Raw genomic sequence first — 20678 nt, forward strand, 5'->3', positions numbered from 1 at the left:
ATGGTGTGTGTGTATGTGTTTGTGTGAGTGAAATTCTGCTTGGCCTTATTTAAATCCCCTCCCTCCCCCATATTTTACTGTGAAACTTTTCAAACTTAGAAATAATTTGAAAGGATATACAGTGGACATGCATATACTCACCACCTGGATTCTACAGTTAAGATTTTGCTATATTGGCTTTATCACAGATATCCCTCTATCCATTTGTCATTCCATCTTTATGTCATGAGGCAATTCAAAGTAAGTTACAGACATCAGCACACTGTACCATTGAGCACTTAGGCATGCCTCTCATAAAATAGCTCAGTATTTATTTATGATTCTTTGTTTGGAAGTACATGTTATATACAGTGAAATGCACAAATCTTAAGCACTATCCCAGTGAGTTTTCACAAATGCATACACCTGTGTAACCCAAATTCCTATCGAGATATAGAACAGTACCATCACCCTAGAAAGTTCCCTCATATCTGTCCCTCCATCTCGGCCCTTTCATTCGTATCTACTGATCTAAGTTTTTTCATGACAAATTAGTTTTTCTGTTCTAGAACTTCATGTCAGTGGAACATACCTTTTGTCTAAGGTTTATATCTCTCAACATGAGGATTTTGTGATTTATTGGTATTTTTGCTTGTTTCAGTAGATCATTTCTTCTTATTGATGAGTAATTTTTCTGGCACAAGATTTCCAGGCCTACCTTATACTTTTCCCCACTCAGTTCTGGAATCAGCCATTTCTCCAAGGGGCCTTAGTTCCTTTTAGTATGGGAATGGTATTTAAGAAATCAAGAATTTGTTTTTTTAACAAGTAGATTCCGAAACTTTCTATCATTTCATTCATTCTCTTGAACTTTTTTTAGCGTTATTTTAAAGTCCCTGTTATTATTTCAATAACTAGGTAACTGTGAGGCTGCCTCTATTGATTTTTCCTCCTTTTGTTTCTTTGCATTTGATTATAGTTCCTGTTGCCTGGTATCTTTTTGTTTGTTTGCTTGTTTGTTTCTTTAGCGCTGGACCTTGGGTATTAAGTGTTAGATAGCGTCACTCCTGTGGTATTCCTGCTGAATAGATAACCTGAACCTTCTCGTGAGGAAACATTAACTAAACAGAAATTGAGGGAAATTCTACAAAATAACTGGTTTGTATTCTTCAAAAATGACAGTATCATGAGAACCATCAAAATGCTGAGGAGCGCATTCGATATTTTCTCCTTATATTGTTGTCTACTCTGAGAAATAAGTATGAGGAAGTTTCACTGTAATTGAGTAAAATTTGCTTTTGGCATTTATTTTGATGATTAAGTTAGGATTCTATGGATGCTGAATTGATATAAAAGGAGAGGATAGGTATCATATCCGAGAGTATCGTTCACCTTTAAGGCATTGCGTTCTTGTCTAAAATGGAGAATTGGCTGATTTGAGAATAAAATGTAATTGAGTATGCAACCATGTGAAGAATAAATTTTATTTTGGGGGAAAAAAATGTTGTGGAGCTCTTCCAGATAAGGGGAACTAAAGAGACATGGGTCTGGGAGTTACTTATTTTTAAGAATTGTTTATTGTAAAAGAAGGCATTATTGAGACAACTGGCAAAATCTGAATAGTAGTATCACATTAATATTGATTTCCTGGTTTTGACAAATACGCTGTAACTATGTAAGAGGCTCCCCTTGTTTTTAGGAAGTAAACACTGAATGAAGTATTTCAGGGTAAAGGGATACAGCGTCTGCATCTTAACTGTCAAATGATTCATAAAAATCATATTTGTGTGTGTATATAAAAGAGGATAATACAAATGTGGTAAAATGTTAACATTTGGGAAATCTGGTTAAGGGTGTATAAGAATTCTTATTTAGTTTTGTAACTTTTCTATAAATCTAAAAGTATGTCAACATAAAATGTTGTAAGGAGGGGCTTCCCTGGTGGCACAGTGGTTGAGAGTCCGCCTGCCGATGCAGGGGACACGGGTTCGTGCCCCGGTCCAGGAAGATCCCACGTGCTGCGGAGCAGCTGGGCCCGTGAGCCATGGCCGCTGAGCCTGCGCGTCCGGAGCCTGTGCTCCGCAACGGGAGAGGCCCCAGCGGTGAGAGGCCCGCGTACCACACACACAAAAAAAATGTTATAAGGAAAAAAGTATGAGAAAAATAGTTATATATTTGCTTAGTTAAGTGAAATTTAAGAATTTCACCTTTAAGAAATGGCATGCTCTAGAATGCCACCAGGTTGTGTAAGAGATCACTCACTTGGTGAGTGATCTAATCTTCTACCTGTTTGTTAATGCATAGGTATGTGGTCTTATGATTAAATAACGCATTTGCAATAGTTCATAAAATAAAATGATCTATCTAAATGGTGTTGGAGCTTGGATTTTCACTGAGACTATGTAGGTTTGTTTATAAGCCCTCCCACTTGCTGAGAGAACTTGGAAAGTTACTTCTGTGCTTTAGTTTCCTCATGGCTACAGTGGGATAATACAGTACCCGCCTCAGAGGATTTTGTTAGAATTTAATGAGATAATGAATATAAAACACTTAGCACAGAATCTGATTCCTCATTAGAACTCAATAAACATTTCTGTTATTTTCAATAATTTTGCAGAATTGAGTCATTTATTGCAATTAAATAATTTTTTGTCTGATTTAGTTTAAACACACTGTATAGATTATGAACTTCTGTTGGCATCTACTGATGATACATTATGATTTTAAATATATCTCATAGTCAAATAAATTTGAGAAATCCTGTATTTTTTTTGTGTGTGTGTTGTGGCTTCTCCCGTTGCGGAGCACAGGCTCCGGACGTGCAGGCTCAGCGGCCATGGCTCACGGGCCCAGCTGCTCCGCGGCATGTGGGATATTCCCAGACTAGGGCACGAACCTGCGTCCCCTGCATCGGCAGGCGGACTCTCAACCACTGCGCCATCAGGGAAGCTCCCTGTATTGTTTTGTACTTCCCTCCTAATCACCTGTAGAATAAAGATTACAGCATTTACCTTATTACCTCATAGAACAAAATATTTGAAAGGGTTGTAAAATACAAATGCAATGTAAAATATTAAAAATATAGTCCATTTATATGATCTGTGATAGACATTGACTTTTCTACATCCAGTAGCATATAAACCAATATATAAAAAACAGACACTTTCAACCTCAGTTGCTGACATGTTTTTCCTTTATTGTCCACAGATACTTTTCATATTCCCCTACCAAGCTTCTCTCTCTTGATATGTTAATAACAATTTTCTCAGTTTTCTCTTCCATAAGATGGAATTTTGAGATCTTGCAACTGTTCTTGGTAGATAAAACATAAAATAAATAGGGCTGTCTGTAAATAAAATAAATTTCTGACTCCTACCTTTACAAAATATTAGCTATTGATCACTCATAGATGTGCAAATTATTGATGTATACATCTTTTTGGACGTTGGGCTCTAAGCGATACATTTAGCATACTGGTAATGACCATTAAATCTTTGCTATCACCTATCCTCTACCTCTCAGGTTTTACATTTAATAGATTTTGAAGATATTTATTATTACTGCAGTTCTTTGTACTTGGCGCTTTGATCTGGAGGCGCTTTGACCTGGATCATTGTGCAGCATACTTAAAAGATTAAGTGGCCTTGCAATTACGATATTTTTAATTGTGGTATTTTTAGCCTATGGCTCAAGCTACATTTGAATGAGTGTCTATTCTAAGAGCCTGTACTTTGATTACATTTGAACACGTTATTGAATAGTTGCAGTTACAGTCATAAAAGCAATCTGTGCGAAAATCCAGTATTCTGTAGCGTTGTTATTGCCTACAGCAACAAGTTTCTTATCATGGTAAACACTCGTGACTTCAAAAAGAAAATATTTCTAGAAGTGATTGATTGGCTCTTTTGAAATTTATTCGCCTTTCTGAGAGTGTTGAATTGCTTTTTTAAAAAGCACCATTCTGCAGGATATTTAAACAAGTGCTGATTAAGCTGGAAGTAAACTCCCTAGTATATTTTAACAGTCATCCTTCTTTAAAGTTCCAGTTGTACAAATGTTCATTCATATTTTCATAGATTTTAGTTGCATTATGATTTGGAAGATTCTTGGAGGTATTCCAGTTCCCCTGTTGTACTTAGAGGAGTCTCCTTCGTGATAGCCCCTGCAGACAGTGTAGAGCCTCTCAGGGATACTTCCAGTATTCCTTCCCTCCCAGTGTCAGAGATTCTCAGTAGGCAATTGTTCCTGGTAATAAAAGGAAATTAAAAAATTGAGTTAACACTGATTATGTAGTTTGATAGTAATAGTATTAGAAGAAAACACGAAATTCCTATAAAATTTAGGTGACTGAAAAACTTTAAACATTAGTCTTTTATTGTATTGTATAAGATGCTTGTTTTAGTAACAAGTATTATGGAAATGTATACTTCTCTCTCCTTTCCAGGTTGATTCCTCAGAGATAATTGCTGATAAAACTTGGGTGTGTATCCTTTGCTAGATTTGCTGTGCTTGTATAAACACATGTTTATTAGTGCCTGCATTTTATAACCACTTTAGGTCTTTGCTGTCTTTTGCTAAGTAAAGAACTTTGCCTTGTAAGAATTTACTGAGTGCCTGACGTTATATTTATTAGTAATCACACCTACTGGATGGTCACATCCACTACTGAACTTATTTCCTAATTGCTTTTGTAAAAGGTTGTTGTAGTCATCTTTTGGAATACAGTATCTGCCAAAATAAGAGCCGTATTTTAACTGAGAAGTATCCAGCAGATGTCTGTGTATTTGACATGGAAGATTATTTATGGTTAAGATGAGTAAATGCTTAAAGATCAGGAAAAGGACTTAGTAAAATGTCAACTATAGTTCTTTTAACATAAGTGTATATCTCACATTTCCCAGTTAGTCTAAAAATCAAAGGTGATATGTTGAAAGAGAAAAGAACACATTAATGATAAGTATAGCATCTCAGTGGGAGGACTTCTAGTAAGATAAAAGTCTGATAGTTTTAGTAATCCTAGGAATTATTTATTTTAACACGTAGTATTTAAAGCATTGATCCTGAAGCCATAAAACCTGGCTTTAAATCCCAGCTGCTCATCACACTAGCTGGATGACCCTTAGGCAAGTTGCTTATCCTTGTGTCTGTTTCTTTATCTATTAAAAGGATTGGTATGAATATCAAATGGGTTAATATTTATAAAGTGCTTAGAGCATTGCCTGGTTCATAGTGCTGGGTAACTGCTTGTTGTTACTGCTGTTATTATATTTATTTTAAAGGATTTATACAGAATGAAAAGTAGGTTTAAAAAATGGCAGTGAAATATTTTTTTCATTTGATTGTCCTAGAGAGCTAAAGACCAGTTGACCTCAAAAAAGGCATAGAACTATTAGGTCAGTTAGTATTTTCTTATTGTGGAAAATAAAACTAGAACATAACTTTAATTGAATTGTTAAAAAATACCTTCGGTGTCAGTTTCTAGGTTTTCTGTTAGTTTGGCTTTCTGTGTTTCTTTCAGTTACACGATTTTATAATTGAGATGGTATGGTGTAGAGAAAGGCTTTTGGAATAAGGCATTTGAAATCTCATTTCCATCCCTCTCTGGCTAACTTTGGGTAGTGTATCAGTTATCTGTTGCTGTGTGACAACTCCAAAACTTAGTTGCTTCAAAAATGATTTATTATTTCTCATGATTTTGTGGACTGACTGTACTCAATTGAGGGGTTCTTCTGTTTTACGTGGAACATTTTGTTTACCAGCATTTTTGATCTCGGAACAGAACAACAGTGCTGAAATCTGTTTTTAGAACATTTTATTTAAATGAGCTAATGTGTTAAAAGTTATTTCTGTGATGCCTGGCCATTGTTAAAACTCAGGAAATGGTGTTGATTTTTATTTAATAGTCAAGACAATTCAACTGTCCCAAATGTAAAGTGGCTAGCATGTAAAAAAGGTCTTGATTGATACTTGTTTGGCTTATGTGTTTGAGTTAACAAAGCTATTCACAGCAGAACGCTAACAGCTTCCACTGGTTGATCAATTCAGTGAACAAATTAATGAGTGAATGCCTACTATATGCCAGACAGTGTTCTCAGTGCTGGGAATATAGCATTGAAAGAATTAAAGCTCTTTCCCTCACGGGTTTTATATTTAATGGGGGAGGGGAAAACAGATAATAAGCAAACATATATATCAGTTGGTGGCAAGTGCTATAGAGAACACTAAAGCAGGATAAAGGAGGAGAGGTAAGTATATGTGCTGGTGGGGGCTTACCCTTCTGTTTAAGGTGGTCAGGGAATGCCTTTCTAATAAGATCTTTGGGCAGAAACACAAAGTAAGAGTGAGGGGATCAAGTCCTGCTGTTCCCTCTGCCTGGAACCTTCTTCTAGATAAATGTAAAGGTTTTGAGGCAGCAACTATGGTTAGAGACAGGAGGCCAGTGTAGGTGGATGAGAGCAAACAAATGGGATGATGGTGGGAAATACTAGATACGGCTGTGGGCTGAATCACGTATGACCTTGGAGGCCATTGTGAGGAATCTGACTTTACTGTGAGATGGGAAGAAGCTCTTGGGAGGTTTTGAGCAGAAGAGTGATGCGGTCTGACTTGTGTACTAAACGGATCACTCTGGTTGCTAAGTTGAGACTAGATGGTAGAGGACGGGGCAGAAGCAAGAACAGTTGGGGAGCGTGCAACGAGAGATGCTGGTGGCTTTGACTGGGGTTGTAGCAGTAAAGGTAAAGCAAAATGGTCAAATTCTGGATCTATTTTGCAGATAAAGTCAATGGGATTTGCCGATAAATGTGTGGGAAGTGAGAGAAAGAGGAGAGTCAAATTTGATTCTCACACAAATTATGGGCCTGAGAAACTAGGAGGATAGAGTTGTCATTCCTGAGATGGGGAAGGCTGGAGGAGGAGTGGGTTGGAGGAAATTATGAACATGTTTTGGACATGTTCGGTTTGAGATATCTAGTTGACACTCAGAGATGTTGAGTAGACAGTTGGATACGTAAGTCTGGAGTTGGGGAGAGAGGTCTGGGTTGGAGATACACATTTGGGTTTTAAGAATAGAGGTGGTATTTAAAACTGTGTGATTGGATGAGATCACCTAAGGGAAGTGAATGTAGTTAGAGAAGGTAGGCATCCAAAGACTGAGCCTTGGGGCACCCCAGAATTTAAAGGTTGTGGAAATGCGATGGAACTGGAAAGGAATCTGAGAAGGGACTGCAGGTGAGGTAAAGAGGAGAGCAGAGTGGTGCCCTGGCAGTCAGTTGCATACTGTTTAAAGCAGGAGAACACAATCAACTGTGTCAAATGCTGCAAGTCAAATAAATCAAGGATGTGGCAATGCAGTGGCTGATGGTGACTTTGACAAGAGCTATTTTGGTGGAATGATGGGGTAATGAAAGCCTGATTAGAGTGAGTTCAAGAAAGGGGCAGAATTGGAGGCAGCTTTTCTTAACAGTGCTTTCAAGAAGGACTGGCGTAAGGGGGAATAGAGAAATGGGTGATGGCTGAAGGAGAGTATATAAACAAGAAAGTGTTTTCTTTTTCTTTTTTTTCAAAATGGGAGATATGGGATAGTTATATATATATGTAGAGAGAAGGAGGGAGAGGGAGAGAGAGGTTGGTGATGAGAAAGAGTGGGAAATTGGTCGAGTGATGTACTTCAGTAAGTGAGCATGGGTGCCTTAGATAGAAGCACTGACAGATGCAAGTGGGCTAGTAGATGTGGTGGCGAGAATGTGGAAGTTTCTTTCAAATCCCCCCCTGCCCCCAGTAAAGTTGGATGCAAGGACAAGAGTCAGGAGTGAGGATGAGGGAGGAGGTGATGGTTTGAGAAGAGAGGAGGTGTGAATTAGGACAGTGGGAGTATGAATAAATTAAGAGAATGTATATACTGTTTTACATTTTACATAGATTCTTTTACTTAGTCCTTTGGATAATTTTCAGAGCATGCTACATCAGTAAAACCCCATTTTAAAAATGAAAATACTAAGGCTCAGGTAAATTACTTGCTATTAGAGCGATTGCTAGGTGTCTGTTGAGTGTTTAAAATCTAGCTCTATTTAGATGATTTGCATTATTTGAAGTCAGTGCTTCCTTACCAGACTCCCAAGATTTGTCCTCCCAGAACATTCTGCAGAGATTTTTAAGTACCACTATAGCAAAACATTCTTATGAATGTTTTTACCCCAGAATTTACCCATGACCTGTGGTTGACCCCCAAATGAGAGATCACATGTTGTGCCATTCCATTTGTATGACATGTCCAGAACAGGCAGATCTAAAGAGACCAAAAAAAAAAAAAAAGACGAAAAAGAGACAAAAAAAAGAGAGACAGAACTAAAGCGACAAAGTAGATTTGTGGTGGCCTAGGGATGGAGGAGTTTGGGAGAAATGGGGAGTAACTGGTAATGGATATAGGGTTCCTTTTGATGGTGATGAAAATGTTCTAAAATGGATTGCGTTAATGGTTGCATAATTCTGTGAATATACTAAAAACCATTGATTGTACCATTTGAATGGGTGAATTGTATGGTATGTGAATTATGTCTTAATAAAACTGTTGTTACAAGAAATGCCTTCTGCATCACCTACCTCAAGAGAAGACTGTTCTGATTTTATTATTTTTATCTTTATTGAGTTTACCATTTATTTACCTTTTCCAAGTTTGTGCTGCATTTCTCTGGTATCTTCTTTTTTTTTTAAACATCTTTATTGGAGTATAATTGCTTTACAATGGTGTGTTAGTTTCTGCTTTATAACAGAGTGAATCAGTTATACATATACATATGTTCCCATATCTCTTCCCTCTTGCATCTCCCTCCCTCCCACCCTCCCTATCCCACCCCTCTAGGTGGTCACAAAGCACCGAGCTGATCTCCCTGTGCTACGCGGCTGCTTCCCACTAGCTATCTATTTTACGTTTGGTAGTGTATATATGTCCATGCCACTCTCTCACTTTGTCACAGCTCACCCTTCCCCCTCTCCATATCCTCAAGTCCATTCTCTAGTAGGTCTGTGTCTTTATTCCCGTCTTACCCCTAGGTTCTTCATGACCTTTTTTTTTTTTTTTCTTAGATTCCGTATATATGTGTTAGCATACGGTATTTTTCTCTTTCTGACTTACTTCACTCTGTATGACAGACTCTAGGTCCATCCACCTCACTACAAATAACTCAATTTCGATTCTTCTTATGGCTGAGTAATATTCCATTGTATATATGTGCCACATCTTCTTTATCCATTCATCTGATGATGGACACTTAGGTTGCTTCCATCTCCTGGCTATTGTAAATAGAGCTGCAATGAACATTATGGTACATGACTGTTTTTGAATTATGGTTTTCTCAGGGTATATGCCCAGTAGTGGGATTGCTGGGTCGTATGGTAGTTCTATTTGTAGTTTTTTAAGGAACCTCCATACTGTTCTCCATAGTGGCTGTATCAATTTACATTCCCACCACCAGTGCAAGAGTGTTCCCTTTTCTCCACACCCTCTCCAGCATATATTGTTTCTAGATTTTTTGATGATGGCCATTCTGACCGGTGTGAGATGATACTTCATTGTAGTTTTGATTTGCATTTCTCTAATGATTAATGATGTTGAGCATTCTTTCATGTGTTTGCTGGCAATCTGTACATCTTCTTTGGAGAAATGTCTATTTAGGTCTTCTGCCCATTTTTGGATTGGGTTGTTTGTTTGTTTGTTATTGAACTGCATGAGCTGTTTGTAAATATTGGAGATTAATCCTTTGTCAGTTGCTTCATTTTCTCCCATTCTGAGGGTTGTCTCTTGGTCTTGTTTATGGTTTCCTTTGCTGTGCAAAAGCTTTTAAGTTTCATTAGGTCCCATTTGTTTATTTTTGTTTTTATTTCCATTTCTTTAGGAAGTGGGTCAAAAAGGATCTTGCTGTGATTTATGTCCTAGGGTGTTCTGCCTATGTTTTCCTCTAAGAGTTTGATAGTTTCTGGGCTTACATTTAGGTCTTTAATCCTTTTTTTTTTTTTTTTTTTTTTTTTGCGGTACGCCGGCCTCTCACTGTTGTGACCTCTCCCGTTGCGGAGCACAGGCTCCAGACGTGCAGGCTCAGCAGCCATGGCTCATGGGCCCAGCCACTCTGTGGCATGTGGGATCTTCCCGGACCAGGGCACGAATCCGTGTCCCCTGCATCGGCAGGCAGACTCTCAACCACTGCGCCACCAAGGAAGCCCCTTTAATCCATTTTGAGCTTATTTTTGTGTATGGTGTTAGGGAGTGTTGTAATCTCATACTTTTACATGTACCTGTCCAGTTTTCCCAGCACCACTTATTGAAGAGGCTGTCTTTTCTCCACTGTATATTCTTGCCTCCTTTATCAAAGATAAGGTGACCATATGTGCGTGGGTTTATCTCTGGGCTTTCTCTCCTGTTCCATTGATCTATATCTCTGTTTTTGTGCCAGTACCATACTGTCTTGGTTACTGTAGCTTTGTAGTATAGTCTGAAGTCAGGGACCCTGATTCCTCCAGCTCCATTTTTTGTTCTCAAGATTGCTTTGGCTATTTGGGGTCTTTTGTGTTTCCGTACAAATTGTGAAATATTTTGTTCTAGTTCTGTGAAAAATGCCAGTGGTAGTTTGATAGGGATTGCATTGAATCTGTAGATTGCTTTGGGTAGTAGAGTCATTTTCACAGTATTGATTCTTCCAATCCAAGAACATGGTATATCTCTCCATCTATTTGTATCATCTTTAATTTCTTTCATCAGTGTCTTATAATTTTCTGCATACAAGTCTTTTGTCTCCTTAGGTAGGTTTATTCCTAGATATTTTATTCTTTTTGTTGCAGTGGTAAGTGGGAGTGTTTTCTTAATTTCACTTTCAGATTTTTCGTCATCAGTGTACAGGAATGCCAGAGATTTCTGTGTATTAATTTTGTATCCTGCTACTTTACCAAATTCATTGATTAGCTCTGGTAGTTTTCTGGTAGCATCTTTGGGATTCTCTATGTATAGTATCATGTCATCTGCAAACAGTGACCCCACGCACTGTGAAAATCCATGGATAACTTCACAGTCAGGGCCCTATATCTGCGCTTCCACCTCTAGGGACTCAGTAACCACAGATCCTGCAGTGCCATAGTGCACATCTATGGAAAACATCCACCTATGAGTAACACACACACACACACACACACACACACGCACGCACAGGTTTCAACTTTGTTGTGTTTATTCTCGTGGCCACTCATCCTTGACCTGTGCGTGCATACCTATTTGAACAGTAATGTAACAGGTAACTCCCATCACTTGTGTTCTGCTTTTCTACTGACCATTCAGACTTAGTTCCTGATTGACCCTAGGGTTTGTAATTATGTTTACAACTTCATAAAAATAGAAAGTCCCTCACTGATCAACAGGGAGTGTATGAAAGGAAAATTGACCCATTCTGACTCAGGGCAACATTTCCTGGCTTTGAAAGACACCCACCCACTCGGTAGTGCTTACATATGTCCAAGTACTGATCCACTGAAGTGGGGTTGCTTTCTTTCTTGGTACCAAACTTTGCATTCTTAAAACACTTCGCCATCTACCTATTTATGCTATAGATTTGTAGTAATAGACAATTTCCAAACGTTTGAACCTTATCTCAATCGTGGGGCTCACACATTCTTTCTGGTATCTTCTTCTTGTCAAAAGTAGAGAGAAGCATGTAGCTATACACTTGTATGTAGAGGAGTATCATCAAGAGAAGCCTGGATAGCTGTACCTTTCATTTTTACTGAGTGACATTTCTGACAGAATCATCAGAATCTGGCCCTTAGTTTTGTCATTTCAGAAATTATTCAATCAGTGTCCTAGACTTGACCAGACCTGTGGGTTCCGTCACTAGATTCTCAAGAAACTGAAATGTATCAGCATTATGCTAGTTTATTAACTTTAATGAGAAACATTAGGCAGACTAAATAATCAAGTTGGCCTAAGCATTCTCTGTATTTGAAAAAATAAGTTAGGAGTCATATTATGATCACTGTTTTCTTGATGGCCATGAAATCATCACATGAGTTCATAGTTTAATGGCATTTGCAGGGATAACCCAGGGCATCTTTCTCTTATAAGAATATAATTGTTCCTAGAACTTGACATATTGAGTTCCTGAACTGAGACATCCCTTTTCCTAACACGACTAGGTTTCTCTGACAGTAACTGAATTTTCAGCTTAAAAAAGTAAATAAAAATGAAATAAAGTAACTCCACTAATAGTTATCTTCTTCTCTGAGTGATGGTATTTCACTGTTCTTAATTGAACCATCTACTGCTAACATTCTTTTTGAGTTCTCTAGCAAAAGACCCACAAACCATTGAGAGTTCAGTTTACCCACTTAAAAAAATTTTTTTTTCGCTTCTCCACTTTACCTGTATGTTATATCAGTGTTTCAAGGTTTTAGAAAAGTAAAAAAAGATTTGGTCTTAATGAATATTGATAAACTTTATTAAAGGCATATGGCAAAAAAAGGAAACATGGCATTTTATGTATAGATTGCCTTTGTTACCATATAACCTAAATTTTTGAGTTGGTTTGTGGATTTGACACTTGCCTTCTAATTGTGAGTTATTATTTATAGAGTGGTGAACAACAGGTTTAGTTATACTCTCCGTCCAATGGACATGTTTAATGTGTGCCTTGCCTGTCTGCAACAGTACAAATGATATCTGTTCCCTGCTGTATCCTTAGCACCACCACGTTATAGCTGCTCAGAGGGGAGTTAAGTTAGATGAGAAAAGAAGTAGAAGAATTTCCTTTAGGTGTAGAACAAAAGATTTATTTTGAGAGTGGTCCATAAATTAGAATTTCTGCTGTGGTCATTTATATACAAAAGTATATTTAGCCCAGAGGAATAATTTGAGAGCCAATTAAGATACAACCAGAAAACTAAGCTTTATTCATTACTGACAGATGGATATATTATTCTTTAGTGCATAATTTGATTTTAAAAGTTTATTTTATTGTAAGACTGGCCAGCAGAGCTCTGACAGCTCTGGCAGTTTCATCCAGATTGTAAATGCTTAACGGTATTGCTTTCCCACCTTTTTACATGTGATGATACATATAGAAAATATAATGTTTTATGGCATGCCACGGTAAACTGGAGAGAATTTAGGCACATTTGACTCAGACTTGGTGAAGAAATTTATTACATTTTCTTTATGATATGTAGTATTATAAAATAAAATACAAAAGCTTTTGGGAAGATAGTTGTGGCAGCCTTGGAATTGTGCCATTCGGATCCACTTCAAGAGAACCTCCTGTGAAGAGCAGTTAACTGACAGCCTCCAGCTGTTGTGTCTTTAGGTAATGCATCAGTGCTCAGCAGAGGCCCCTTTGCTGCTGGGCTGCTCTCAGCCAGTGACCAAACACAGTGGGGGTCCTAGAGCTGCACTGTTCTAGTTTGATGGGGAACTAGCCTAGCAGATAATTTTTGCCTTGGGGACACCCCATTGACCCTGCCAAGATTTTCTCTTAACAGCACTGCTGTTGGAGGTTCTTTCCACCCAATTCTTCCTTTGCACCTCTTTCACAGGTGTCAGAACTGCTCAAGGTCTGAAGGTCTCTTCACCTATTCCTTCTTCCTGTTCCTGTGTATCCTTCAGAGACATTTTTCCAAAGAAATTTCTTGCACATCTTATCTGCTTCTCAGAGGACTTAAACTGATGCAATAATACATAATGACTTTGTATAAAACTTGCAGTTAAAATTCTTTCATTTTTTAAAATGAGAAAGTTGAGTTTGCTTACATAAATACAACTTTTGAATCTTAGATTTGTATTTGAAGTGGTTTTATACAATTCCTAGTCAAGAGTTTGAAAAAATATCCCTATATTCTTGTCACTGTCACCTAGAAACTTGGCTCATTCATTAAATGGTAACAAATGGCAGAAGGAATTCATCACTCTTTGTCTAGTTGACAGAAACTCTTCTTAATTGTTAACCAGATTTCAAATAATTTTGGTCTCTTTAAGTTGAATATCCTAGATACTATCATTTTGTTAATTTTCTTTCATTACCAAATGCAATGTTGAAGTTTTCTACAGTAGCCAATTTCAAGACCCATGAATTTTTTATATTAATTATTTCAAAATAATCATAAAGCCCTTATACACAGCTATAGCTCAGTCTTATTAATAAGTCTTCAGGATTCAAAGTAGTACATGATTAAGTATCACTAGTGAATCTCATTTACTCCATACTTTTGAAACAGGCTGCCTTTTACTTTGAACCTTTTAAAGTACAGATTAGTATATACCCTTTATAAACTCTTGTGTCCATTTCTCTTTCTTTCTGCCTAGACTTCTGTTCTTTGAGGCCTAGTTCAAACCCACATTTCACACGGATGCTTTCTTTCCTTTGTGTGAATCAACCTGTGTTGGCATGACTTATCCGAGAAATGTTTACTGAGTGCATATTCTCTGCTATGTTCTGCGTATAAAATAGTGAACAAAAAAGGATAATATCTCTCTATATTGTGAATATATAAGATTGACAATTTAGTGTAACCTATTTTTTCTCTTTTTACAATACAGTTTAGCATTTGCTTATAGCTGAATATAACTCATGTGTGTACATCTACACACTTGCTGAGTATTTTGTCAAAAGAATGAAGAACTTTTATAACTATGTTTTCAGGTTCTTTTATGCCTCATAATATCTCCCCATGACACTTACTTGTTTTTCACAAGTACTTGTGCATTAAGAGCCTACTGAATCTTAAGTATTAATTATAGCAGAGGTGTTTAGGAGTAGAGAGTCACTGGACAGATCCCAAATCTATGGTAGAAAACAATTTGTTTATTATCCTTTGAACTTACTCTGATCAGAAGAGCTGTAGGGAGGAGATGGAACAGTTTTCCCATTGAGTCTAGTGCTTTGGTTCTTCACTTTGGCCATGTATTGGAATCACCTGGGGAGCTTTAAAAACTACTGATGCCTACCTCCCATCCCCAGAGTTTCTGATTTAATTGGTATGGGGTGTGGCCAGGACAAAGGGATTGTAATGTGCAGCCAAGATTGAGAACCACCGCATTAGGAGATAGTGACAATCAGCACTCTCAGTTAAAAAAAATTAGCAGAAGGCTTATTTTTTTAAACTGTATAAAATATACACTGAGAGATCCTGGGAACAGTGCCATCCCAATAGTAATGAGGACCCATAGCTCATTGAGGGAGTTCCGACTGGTCAAGTCTGGGAAAATTAGAGCATCAAAATAAGTAATTATAGTAATGGATTATAACCCATTGAATAAAATAGGAATCCATTATACTTACATAGGTAACTACATGAATAAATTGAAATTGGATTGTTTGTACAGTCTCAAATTGAAACTCCACAAAATGCTTCATTACAGAGGGGAAAGGAGAAACTTGATAGTGGAGAAATCTAGCAGATACCATGTTAAGTAGTCAGAGTGAATATTATCAGTAGTGGAGCAAATCAAAATTTCGTACCACCTGATAGCATATAATGAGAAAAAACCCCCACCACTTTTTAAACATTTCTCCCAAAGATCTATAACCTTCATCTAATTACAAGAAAACATCAGACAGACCCATACTGAGGGACATTCAACAAATAACTGACCTGTAATATCTTATGCCAGGGTCATAGCAATCAAGGAAAGACTTGAGGGACTATTCGATATTGGAAAAGACTGAACGGGATATGACAGCTAAATGCAGTGCACGATTCGGAATTGGATTCTTTTTCATAAAGGACGTTATCAGTGTAATTGGCCAAACTCACAGTCCGAGGCTTAGATGGTGGAGATGTATCAGTATTTGTTTCCTGATTTTGATGATTGTATTGTGATTATGTAGGAGAATATTCTTGTTTGTAGGAAATACGAAGCATGCCATTATTCGGCAAATTACTCTCAAGTGGGTTAGGAAAAAGTATTCATTGTACTGTTCTTATAAGTTTGAGACTGTGCAGGATAACTATGATTGTATGACTTTGTATTTAGAGAACTCTTAGAATGTTAATTTTCTTATGGAAAAGTCATGTGAAGTAGCAACACAATTTATCGGGGAATTGTATCTTTCATGAAATAATTTTCCAAATAATCAAAGCTCTTCAAGTGGTAAAATGCTTTTTTAACTGTTTTGATGTATCCTGTACTTTTCTGCCTTTTAAGGCTGAATATATTGAACTTGGTCTTATCTGTTTTGGATAACAAATAGCCCAGTTTTTATTATTATCTTCTGAAGTAATACCCACGTCTAGATCCATGGTTAGCCTTTGGGGTTTTGTTTTGTTTTGTTTGGGTCTTATCTTCTGGTGTCTGGCTTTAAGTTCTGTTGGTGTCATGGTGCATGTATTTTTAATTTGTCAGTTCTCTTTCTAGTGTGTTATTTCTAATCTCCTGTAGTCTCAAAAACAAGATCTATGCTTTTCCTTTTTTTACTGTCATGTTAGTAAAACTTGGATTAAGTATAGATATTTTATCATAGCAATTTGTACTCATAGCACCCCTTGAAGTTTAATTCAGGATTATGGCTAGGTTTCAACAAGTTCTGGAAAATGAAGAATTACTATAAATAGTAGATGATTTCGCTCTCATTTTACAAACTTCTCTTAGAATATCAGATGAATCGGATAATTTTAAAAGAAAACCGCTGATTGATTATTTTTTTTTTTTTTAAATTTCAGAGCTCCAGAGATTATATTGGGGTTGCCATTTTGTGAAGCCATAGACATGTGGTCACTGGGATGCGTGATTGCAGAATTATTCCTTGGATGGCCTCTCTACCCAGGAGCCTTGGAGTATGACCAGGTAATAGAACTGTCGTGATAACCCAGTAGAATTGGTAGAATGTAAAGAAAAATAATAGACTTACAGGTACGCATTTTCCCAGGTATACAATACATGTGAGACTCCTTTTAGAATAAATTGGCAAAACCTTGGATCTAACGGAATTTAAATTCAGGACTCAAAACAGAACTTGATTTTTAAAGTGTTTTCATAAACAAGGGTATAATCCACAGGCCTGAAAACCTTTTGGGAGAATTTTTTTGGTACCATTTTTATATTATAGATATATAAAGGGCTGGACTGTGTCCATTTAAATAATAGTGCTTTGCTTGGGTGACAGACATCACTTGGGTGATGACAGCTGAAATGTCAGCCTCTCCCAAGGAATAAAAGTCATCATAGCTACTGGTCTTGAACCAACAACCTTTACTGGTCTTAAGTACCTCAGTCACCCTAACCCTCTTTAGTATTTTTAGCTGTTTTTGGTGGTGCTAAAAGTCTAGCTTAACATTATTGAAATGACTCTCAATAAAATCCAGCAAATCACCTCACTACACACTTTTCATGGTAGTTTTCAGGTGTGTTCATTAGTCTCTCTAAGCTACTAGACAGTGTTGTTTGCTATTTACTTGGTTTTTAATATCAAGATTCTTTTTTGGGTAATTGTTATCTTCTTCACTATTATTTGAAAGTTTCATAGCATCTCCCTTATTAGATATATATATACTCAACTCATATTTTAGTAGAAAATGTTAGTCAGAATTAACAGTGGTTACATATATTGTGTCTGGCTTATATTTTTATTTAAATGTTATACTATTTAACTTTCAAACATGAAAAAAAATAGAAAGCAGAACATTTTAAAGCACACATAACTTGTAGCAAAATGCCTGATTTCTAAGATTTAGCTTTCTGTATAAAAGGGGATACGAGAGGTAGTTAATTTAGTGACTTAAATGTTGCTGAGACGACCCTAAAAGTCATTTAATATTAATTATTAAATTAGATGTTATCATTAACTTTAATCTTATCCTCTTTCAATGACTTTCTACCCATAAAATTTCTCTTTTAGGCCAGGTGTTTTTTTTAATATTCTGTACTTTCCCCCATGTTGAACATACCTCTTAAAATACCATTTCTATAAAAATTTCCATACATTCTAGCTTCCTTCATCTTTTTACCCAATCATTAACTTTGATGCAGGTGCCAAACTGTTACTAGTTTTGAAAGAGTTAGTGATCTAGTTGGAGAGTCCCATAATCCCTTAGCTGCTGAAGTACTGAGGTACCTGTCAAATTGTAGAAATATACCTTTGGCTTTGTGGACCACAATTTATGACATGCATAGTACTCTGGAGCAGGACACCATCTAGTGGCAATATAAAGGTCAGTTTGCTGTTGTACTGTGGATTTGGACTTTACAGTTCTAGTGTTGGACAACTAATGTTGATACTGAAAAGGACCCTACAGATTATCTAGTTACTACCCCTTCACATTTTATAAAGGAGAAAACTGAGGCCCGGAAAAATGAAATGACTTGTCAAAAGTTACAGTGGTAATTTAACACAAAGTCCTGACCAAAGCTCAGTTTTTCTAAAATCTGTAATAGATTTCTTTTTTTTTTTAAACTGGGAGGTGTTATCTGATCCAGATTCACAATATTTTCAGAATGTATATTACTTTAATTCCAAATGGGTACAGTAATTGAAAAAAGTTAATAGCATACAGCATCAATAGCCACACAGTTATCAATTCAGTGTTTTAAAAGGTATTTTCCAAAATATATGAATACAAACGAATAGGAGTGATGTGTTTTTTGGTTCCAATCTTGGACTTCATACTCATTTTCAAATATGATGCTTGCTGTAGAGGTTTTGATAAATGTCTGTTTTCAAGATAAGGGCTATCCCTTTATTCCTAATTTTAAGTTTTTTTTTTAAAGGAATTTTGCCCTTTTTTTAAAAAAAATTATTTATTCATTCATTCATTCATTTATGGCTGTGTTGGCTCTTCGTTTCTGTGTGAGGGCTTTCTCTAGTCGCGGCAAGCGGGGGCCACTCTTCATCGCGGTGCGCGGGCCTCTCACTATCGCGGCCTCTCCCGCTGCGGAGCACAGGCTCCAGACGCGCAGGCTCAGTAATTGTGGCTCAAGGGGCCAGTTGCTCCGTGGCATGTGGGATCCCCCCAGACCAGGGCTTGAACCCATGTCCCCTGCATTGGCAGGCAGACCCCCAACCACTGCGCCACCAGGGAAGCCCTAAGTTGTTTTTTTTTTTTAATCCTAAATTGGTTTGGACTCTGAAATGCTTTTGTGCATCTATTAAAATATTCATGAGTGGGGTTTTTTGGGGTTGTTTTTTACTTTAGTCTATTTATGTGGTTGAATTTCATAAAATTTCCTCAACTCCCTGGATTATGATCATCTAATTAGGATGTAAAAGGGCACGCCTCTGTCTGTTATCTGTTTCCTATTCTGGGCATCAGCTGCCATGATATACTTGGATACCCAATTGGGGTGTTGTTGCTATTTTATTTTTTTAACTTATTTTTTGCCTTACAGTGACAGTACAGTGGGCAATAGTAGTAACATTACTAATTAATACTTATCGAGCTCTTTTGGGTGCCAGGAACTGTCAACACTTTAACTCATTTAATGTTCACAACGACCCTATGAAGTTTTATAGATGAGAAAGTTGAGGTGTGGGGAAGTTTAATAAGCTTGCCCAATAGTCTAACACGGGCAGTCTGAATCCAGAAGCTATGCTATTAGCAGTAGACCGCCTCTACACTACTTCGTGGATAATGATACTTTCAAGACACTAAGAGTCCAGCTGAACCCTGCTCTAGTCTGCCCTAGCTCCCTGGCACTGACCCTCTTCCAGACTCCACCTCTACCCTACCACTGTCAATCTGCTATTGCTCGAAGAGGGTTTTCACAGTCTGTATATTAGTTATTCAGATTCATCAACCTCCATTTGTATTCTGTCTCCAGATTTGAGTTCTAGGGAAGGAACCAGCAGCCTATGCTAGTTTATCGTTTTGTCCCGTGATAACTTTTTTTAAAAATAAATTTTTTAATTTTTATTTATTTTTGGCTGCGTTGGGTCTTTGTTGCTGAGTGCGGGTTTTCTCTAGTTGCAGTGAGCGGGGGCTACTCTTTGTTGCGGTGCGCAGGCCTCTCATTGTAGTGGCTTCCCTTGTTGCGGAGCACGGGCTGTAGGCGCGCGGGCTTCAGTAGTTGTGGCTCGCGGGCTCTAGAGCACAGGCTCAGTAGTTGAGGCAAATGGGCTTAGTTTTTCCACGGCATGTGGGATCTTCCCGGACTGGGGCTCGAACTGTGCCACCAGGGAAGCCCCCGTGATAACATTTTGTACAAATATTTATCTCTCAGAATATATGTTGTACAAGATATTCTTCTTCTGTTTTGCTTTTGTTAATAACATTGCTTTTAACAACAGGAGTGTTTGTATATTACAAATATATCAGCATTATTTATAAAGAGTGGAAGCCCAGCCAATTAATTTGGAAATTCAGTTCAACACAAGCACAGAAATTCTATATTTTATATCTCTAGTAACAGCTTCAAAATATTATAAATCTAAAATTGATAGAACCAAAAAAAGAGACAAAGCCACAATCATAATTAGAGATTTAAAGCACATTTCTTTCAGTAATTGATAGAGAAAGTAGATAGAAAAATATCAGCAAGAATATAGAGGATTTGAACACATGATTAACCAAGCTGACCTAGTGATACAGGCATAGAGCACTACACCCAATACTACACGCAAAACTGCAGGATACATACTTTTTTTTTTTTTTTTTGGTACGCGGGCCTCTCACTGCTGTGGCCTCTCCCGCTGCGGAGCACAGGCTCTGGACACGCAGGCTCAGCGGCCATGGCTCAC

At 37.4% G+C, this 20678-nt stretch overlaps 1 protein-coding gene across 5 annotated transcripts in view; it reads left to right on the forward strand.

The window, feature by feature from the left end:
- HIPK3 (homeodomain interacting protein kinase 3) overlaps positions 1-20678 on the forward strand; it is a 96130-nt gene that overhangs the window by 53254 nt on the left and 22198 nt on the right. For all 5 annotated transcript variants that reach the window (XM_029207671.1, XM_029207667.1, XM_029207672.1 and 2 more), the window contains one exon: positions 16669-16792. In XM_029207671.1, the coding sequence (XP_029063504.1) occupies positions 16669-16792 (124 nt within the window). The remainder of the gene's footprint in view (positions 1-16668; positions 16793-20678) is intronic.

Source organism: Monodon monoceros, unplaced genomic scaffold (genome assembly GCF_005190385.1).
Source record: "Monodon monoceros isolate NGI ecotype Baffin Bay Population unplaced genomic scaffold, NGI_Narwhal_1 Super_Scaffold_7, whole genome shotgun sequence".
In the NCBI taxonomy this organism is placed as follows: Eukaryota; Metazoa; Chordata; class Mammalia; order Artiodactyla; family Monodontidae; genus Monodon; species Monodon monoceros.